Source organism: Myripristis murdjan, chromosome 23 (genome assembly GCF_902150065.1).
Source record: "Myripristis murdjan chromosome 23, fMyrMur1.1, whole genome shotgun sequence".
Classification (NCBI taxonomy): domain Eukaryota; kingdom Metazoa; phylum Chordata; class Actinopteri; order Holocentriformes; family Holocentridae; genus Myripristis; species Myripristis murdjan.
In genome coordinates, this window is record NC_044002.1 from 25,715,226 (window position 1) to 25,722,399 (window position 7,174).

Here is a 7,174-nt window from a genome sequence, read left to right on the forward strand (position 1 = left end):
CCTCATTTAATTACTACTTTTAACTTTTTTTTTTAATTTAGTTTATTTAGTTTATTTAGTCTTGTTGATTTTCTTCCTGCAAACAGATGAGATTTATGATGTTTCCTCAGCTGCTGTATTTAAATATCTTCTCTCTTTGGAGCATTTTTTATTGTTTTACTGTGTGAAGCTCTCTTTGTTACATGTGTTTGTATGCAAGGTGCTATATAAATAATGTCACGCTGATTGATGGTCAGGGAAAAACTCTTGAAGCCTCACGGTGTCGACACAAGCGAAGACAAACAGCTGCTACTGGCAAACCATTGGATTTTATTCACAGAGTTAAAGCAGAAGGCCTACAGGGTTACAGGGTGAGCTCAGTAATCTGCTGCTCAGTAAAACCGATTATCCAGTCAAATGTCTTGAGATTACACCGCAGAGTCAAAAGAAATAAAAAATATATATATTATTTCTCAACATTTAAAGTGCCTATGTGGTGTCCATGTCCCTTCTGTCCACTAAACACCAACAACCTGAATATCCGGCTAAAAGAGACTTGAAAACACATAAAATAGATGCTTTTTTTTTTTTTTCTTCTTCTCCTCATTTTGATACGATTAAGAAACTTACCCAAGAATAAAGGAACTCGGATGCTCACAGTGCTAAACAAGATTTAGACTCCTAAAAGGCTGAACTTTGGTTGATTATTTTACCTGCTCGTTGACGGCTGAACGCCACGTGACGCGGAAATCAATCAACACGCCGGGTTTCAAACATCAAACCTCACCTGTGTCTGTATCAGGTGGTTAATTTACAGTCACCTGGAAATTATTAACCCCTTACCATCCCACCCTTTTCTTTAGGTCCATTTTAGCGTCAAGTTATTACAGTCATAAATCTAATAAACAATGTCTCTTTATTATTTTTTTAAAATTTATTTAGAGTCTATAAGGGTTACAGCAGTACGATGGGAGCACATGAAGCCACTGCCATGTTCAATTTTTGGGTTGATTCCATTTGTTTGCACAGATTTGGTGGGAAATTTAACCATTTTTGATGACTGGAGAATTCATAAAAATGGTCAAAAATCCCTCCAGAATCCCAATGTTAGGACGCCAAGACCTGGAGGAACACCACAGGAAAAAATTCAGGCTTTGATTTGGCGCCAAAAACGTTTTCTGTTTGGAGATTTTCTGTAAGAATTGTATTTTTCATCGATTCGATGTCGAGCGCTGACTCCAGTGAAACGGCTGCTAACATCATCACACAGGAATCAAATTGAATTCTTGATTTAGATGCAGGCTTTGGGGCCCAAACTGCACGGGATTAGCAGAAGGTGGGCGCGTCTGCAAAGGGGAGAGAACCCATTTTCATTCACACATCTGGAGGTCAGAGGTCAAGGTGGAAACAGACATGCCTCAGTTTTTCGCCTCGCCAAAATATGCAGCAATATTTAACCCGTTTACCAACAAACTGGCATGACAAGCTTGTTATCAATTGTTTCTTAGGTCGCCTAGTTTCATGACACCACTGAGTTTTTTTAATTTGAAATCGTCTACAGCCTCTGACAGGCAGCCGGTGGGCCGGGGCCATGGGGATGATAAGGGGTTAATTCTCTTCCTGTGTGTTTTTTAGACGTGTGATCACGGTGTTAAAACCCTCCAGCGTCACGTCGTGTTCTTCCTGCCGTCCGTCCGTCCTCCACCAGCGCGGCCGCGTCGCTCATGAATGGCGGCACCGAGCGTCGGCGTGAGCGGCACATTTCTCTGTTTGTATCGGGGAGTGTGGAGCGTTAAAGAAGGAGCACATCTGGAAGCAGAGGAAGACTCAGATTAAGGTGCTACTGTGGGAGTCCATGCTGCTGTTGTTGTTGTTGATGTTGTTGATGATGTTGTTGTTTGTTGTTGTTGTTGTTGTTTGTTGTTGTTTGTTTGTGACGGCCGAGGCTCAGATGATGCAGTCCATGATGTGGATCTGCAGGGAGTCCAGGTCGGGCAGGATCTCGTTGCACTTGGGACAGGCGTGTTCGGGTATGTTCCCCTGCTGCTGCCAGCTGTCACCGCCTGGGGGAGTCACACACACACACACGCACACACACACACACACACACGCACACACACACACACGCACACACAGATCACAAGCTGTACCTGCAGGGTTTCCAGCCACATGTTTTTATGACAGGCGTTCATTTTCTATTTAAGCATTTCCAGAGGCGGGGCGTCACGTTGGCGTCTCCTCATTTGCATAAAGCTGAGGTCTAGGCTACTTTATGCAAATTAGGGGCGTCCAGCTCCAACTTGCCGCCTCTGGAAAACCTTGAGAGACTTTTAAACGAACCGGCGTCGATCTGGGATGAAGACAGACTGAGCGGCTGCAGGGTTTCTTTCTGTTTCTATTTTGAGGACGGCCCTCTGGTGAAGAGTTCGTCCAATCAGGTGCAGGTGCAGCCAGGTAACATGTAAACGCACTGCCATAACCCTCTTGCTCTGCTCAGCTGACCTTCTCTTGATAAATGAAGTGTAAAAGTTAAGTACCTCTCCCGGTGGGAGCAGCGGCGCCCCCGTGTGGATTGCTTCCTCGCGACACGTGTCTCCTCTGCATCTCGTTCAGCGACTTCCTGTGTGCAGAGAGGAAGGAGGAGAAAAAACAACGAGTGGGTTAATAAAGTTCAAACTAAACACACTCAAATAACGTCTCTGTAACAAACCAGGTTCTTAGAGGAACACTGCAACGTTTTGGGCAAAATTCCAGATGTTTTTTCCTCTGGACGTCCAGTGGTTCAGTTCCTATGGTTAGCATTTTCTGTTAGCTTAGCATAAAGACTTGAAGTCTATGGAGGATGAGCATTTCAATCCCACATGATCCACTGTGTAAACCAGACAGCTTCAGAGCTGCTGAAGGTTGATGTCTTCACTTTGACGGAGCTCGGCTAATGACTCCCACAGACTTCAAGTCTTTATGCTAAGCTAACAGGAAATGCTACCCATAGGAAGTGAATATGAATATGTGCCATGCGATATGGATGTTTAGTAATGTCAAACCAGAGCACTGAGACGTGTTTGCTTTGTTTCCTGTGGCTGTTGCTTGATGTGATTTTGTGCATCAGCCTCGTGTGTAAAAATCAGCCTGTGTGGTGATACGATCAATTAAATTCTTAGTATTTCCATGAATTAAGCCTGAACTGCTCCATGTGATTACCAAGAGCATCAGACAGACAGCAGCACCGAGCGACGTTAGGATGGTCTTTGCTTGCTGGCTGTGCGTTCCTGCTTAGCGAAACGCACAGAAATTCAAGAAAAATTGAAATTCAGTTAGAAAAAAATTCAGTTTTATTTCATTTTTTTAATTATTTTTTTTTCCTTCTTTTTTTTTGCACAATAAAAGCAAAACATCAGAACAAAAATGAAATAATAATAGATAGTGCAGGTGAGATACAGAAAACTTATAGGAGAATCCCATCCCAAAATTTGATTACATAAAAAAAAAAAATCTATGTCAAAAAATGTCAACAAACCAACAAAAAAAGAGCAAATAATATATTGGTTATTGCAAAAGGGGGGCGTTGGCAGATCTATCTTACGTCTTATTTATTTATTTCATTTTGCAAAATTGTTGTGTGTGTGTGTCCTCTCTGTGCTTTCAGAGAGCTTTTCTAGAGACATGCCACATTTTTCTTGTGCAAAAATGTTTTTTTTTTTTTTTAAAGCCTTTCCCTTCCCACCTTCAGAGTGCGGTCCCCAGCGTACCTGCCCAGCGAGTCCATCTCCTCCTGCAGCTGTGTGTTCTGCTTCTTCACAAACTCCAGCTGGGCGGCCAGGCGCTCCTTCTCCTCATGGATCTTCTCCCTCGCCGCTCGCTCGGCGTAGAAGTCCGAGGAGTAAACCTCCGCCTGCAGAGGACACGCGGCGGAAACTGAGAAACCTGAAGGCATCGCCTCGCTCTCTTAAAGTCACATCAACACACCGGAGGATCACAAAGCTTTTCCAACGTCTGTCCCAAACACAAAGGCAGCGATGTAATTTTACTTTTTTTTTTTTTTTTTTTGGAGAAAACAGAAAAAAACTGCGTCGTCAGAATGAGTGTTGATAGCTGTCATGGCTAAAACAGACAAAGAAAAAAGAAACTCAATATCCATCAACAGTGTATATATTGCTTGCTGCTATTTATCATCTGTTTATACTGTAAATTTGCACATTGCCCACATCTATGCACATTGTATACATCGATGCACACTGGTTTTTTGCACATTGTTTTTTTGCACATTGTTTTTTTGCACATTGGGTATTTAGATCTTTAGATCTCTAGTGTCATCTTTTATTCTTTATTTTTTATTTATTTAATCTGTAATCTGTGGATACTGCTGAAAACTGTGAATTTCCTTTGGGATGAATAAAGTATCTATCTATCTATCTATCTATCTATCTATCTATCTATCTAAAAATCAACAGTGACACACACACACACACACACACACAGGGACACAGACCTGGGCCTGGAACACAGAGATGGTCTCCAGCTCCTTCTCCTTCTGGTAGATCTCCTGCTTCATGGCGTCGATCCTCTCCTGCTTGGTGGCCAGGGCCTGCTCCGCGGCGTCCAGGCGGCCCTGCAGCTCGTCCACCAGCTCCTTCTGCTGGGCGAGAGGTCAGAGGTCAGAGGTCAAACACACCCGATACTCTCTGCTCACCTTGCAAGCCAAAGAGGACGAAAAAAATTCAATTCATGAATAACAGTATTGTGATTTTTTTAAATGATTTTTTTTTTTATTACTGAATTGTTTAAATAAAGTGTTTGTGCAGACATTCACAAACTAGAGGAGGATTCAAAAACTAAAAATTGCAATAAATCACACGATCAAACTGCAATACAGCTGCGATATGATCGTAAAATAATAACGTGTCAGTGTCGGATCAGGAGATAAACAGCTATTCCAAAGCAGTGCTGATGTTTTCTTTCAGCAACATCTAAACACAACATGAGACAGACTTTCCAAAAGCTTAACGTGTTGTCCACTTATTGAGAAAAAAAAAAATCATGCTAATTTCTTGTGGTTGCTATGGCACCGGCTTCAAAGTAAGTAAAGCTAAAACTAAGCCGCTCTTAGTTTATAAGCCCAACAGTTTGTTTTCAAGCCCTGGTTGGACCAAAAGACAAACAAAACAAAACAAAAAGGTCACATGACTTCCAAGCGGCTTGTTTATTTCCTCCAGCATGGGGGGGTCATGTGATCACGGCTGCCTGTCTGTCAGCTGGAGAGATTAACGTTTCAGGCCAATCAGCTTCCAGGGAGCACGGCGGTGGGCGGGACTTTGCACAAACAGGGACGTTCTTTCCAAACGCAGCCACTTCTAAAATCTTAAATGTCAGCAGGGTGGCTGTGGTTGTGTTTGTGGGTGGAGGCGGCACTGACAGTGTGTGACAGTGTGTGACAGTGTGTGACAGTGTGTGACAGTGTGTGTGTGAGTGCACTGTGTGTGTGTGTGTGTGTCACATGTGGCCGTGGGCTCAAACAGGAAGTCACCTCTCTCTTCTTCTTGTCGTCTTTGAGCTCGTTGTAGTCCTCAAACAGTTTGGTGTAGGCGTCCTTCAGCTGGGCCAGGTTGTTCCTGTCGGGGGGGAAGAGGGTCACCTGAGAGTCAGCGGCTACGTTTACATTCACAAGAGAAACCAGGTTCTGGAGCACTGCAAAAACTCAAACTCTTACCAAGATTATTTGTCTTATTTCAAGTCAAAATGTTTTATTTCTAGTCAAAATATCTCATTACACTTAAACTAAGACATGATCACCTCAGAAGTAACTTGTTTTTAGTTTCAAGTGAAAATTTGCTTGTTTCATTGGCAAAATTTGTTTCTTGTTTCTAGCTAATTTTCACTTATTTGAAAATTGTCTAAAAACAAGTTACTTCTGAGGTGATCATGTCTTATTTTAAGTGTAATGAGATATTTTGACTTGAAATAAGACAAATAATCTTGGTAAGATTTTGTGTTTTTGCAGTGCAGGAAAAGGGTTTAAAACTTTTACTTATTCCTGAATCGGTTTAAAACCAGACGGCCTAAGGAATCTGTTGGTACCGATCATGACATGCCAGGCTGTCGGTAAGGCGGCTAAATATCACTTTTAAAAGTTTTGGTGAGGGAACAACTGGCACGGCTGTTTCCAGCGGGGTGCCTTGACCTCTGACCTCCAGGTCTCTAAATAAAAATGGTGACAGCAGTGCTACAGCCAACCACAAGCACCAAGCAGATTTTCATGGTTGTTCTAGCCGTGCCCCATCATTCCAGAGGGTGGAGGGAACCGGTGGCAGATATTAGTCCAGTCATTTTATGAAAAACCCTGGGACAAATGGCAAGAGAAGCAAACTCAACTGATTTTGTATCCTCAGTTTGTCCTGAGTAACCTTGAATTAAAAGGTTACTATATAACAGTGAATTAAAAGGTTACTATATATATAATAACCTTTTAATTCACTGTTTAAATGTCTCTTCTGGCATTAATTCCTTATATTCCTTATTAGCGCATATCCAATCAGATAATGTGTGATATGCATGTGTAAATAGAATAATTCAAAGAACTTGTAATTGACTTTTTTTCTTGTCTTTGTGTGTGTAATCATCTTGTGAATTTTTATAGTGATATCTGAAAGTAAAATTTTGAACCCCTTTCCCCTGTGTGTTAAAAACAGTGTTTTTTGGTAATATGTGGTCATAAATAGGTGATTTTTAAAACTTTCCACCAATGGGATTTCTTGGGACTTTTTCCCCCTCACTCAGGACAAACTGAGGATACAAAATCAGTTGAGTTTGCTTCTCTTGCAGTTTGTCCTAGGTTGACCCCAATTTTGGCCTAAAATAACTGGACTATATGTTTTTCCCTTTCCCTCCATTTTCATCCAAGCTAAACGCTGACACCAGACCACCAGGCCTTCAGAACCAGAAGGCCTGGTTCATCCTGTCCTTATCCAGTCTCTTCTCCCGCCTGTGCACACTCATAAAAAGCCATTCAGAGATGCGAATAAGGGTTTCCATGGCGACAGTAGCCGGGTTTCCATCCACCTATTTCTATTCGCATTTTCAGAAATTGCGAAAAAAAAAAAAAAAAAAACTTGGATGGAAACGCCAGGAATTCTAAAAATGGCCGAAAATTCGCAAAAAAGTTTTTACGCTTGGCGGAGGTGGATTTCTCAGCGTATAG

At 42.0% G+C, this 7,174-nt stretch overlaps 1 protein-coding gene across 1 annotated transcript in view; it reads right to left on the reverse strand.

Annotated features, from left to right (window-relative positions):
- Positions 1-289: 289 nt before the first annotated feature.
- Positions 290-7,174, reverse strand: part of optn (optineurin) — an 18,480-nt gene continuing 11,595 nt past the window's right edge. The window contains exons 9-13 of the mRNA XM_030046062.1: positions 5,504-5,588; positions 4,469-4,612; positions 3,729-3,871; positions 2,517-2,599; positions 290-2,042 (exon numbers count right to left, since the gene is read on the reverse strand). Coding sequence (XP_029901922.1) covers positions 1,927-2,042; positions 2,517-2,599; positions 3,729-3,871; positions 4,469-4,612; positions 5,504-5,588 — 571 coding nt within the window. The 3' untranslated portion in view covers positions 290-1,926. The remainder of the gene's footprint in view (positions 2,043-2,516; positions 2,600-3,728; positions 3,872-4,468; positions 4,613-5,503; positions 5,589-7,174) is intronic.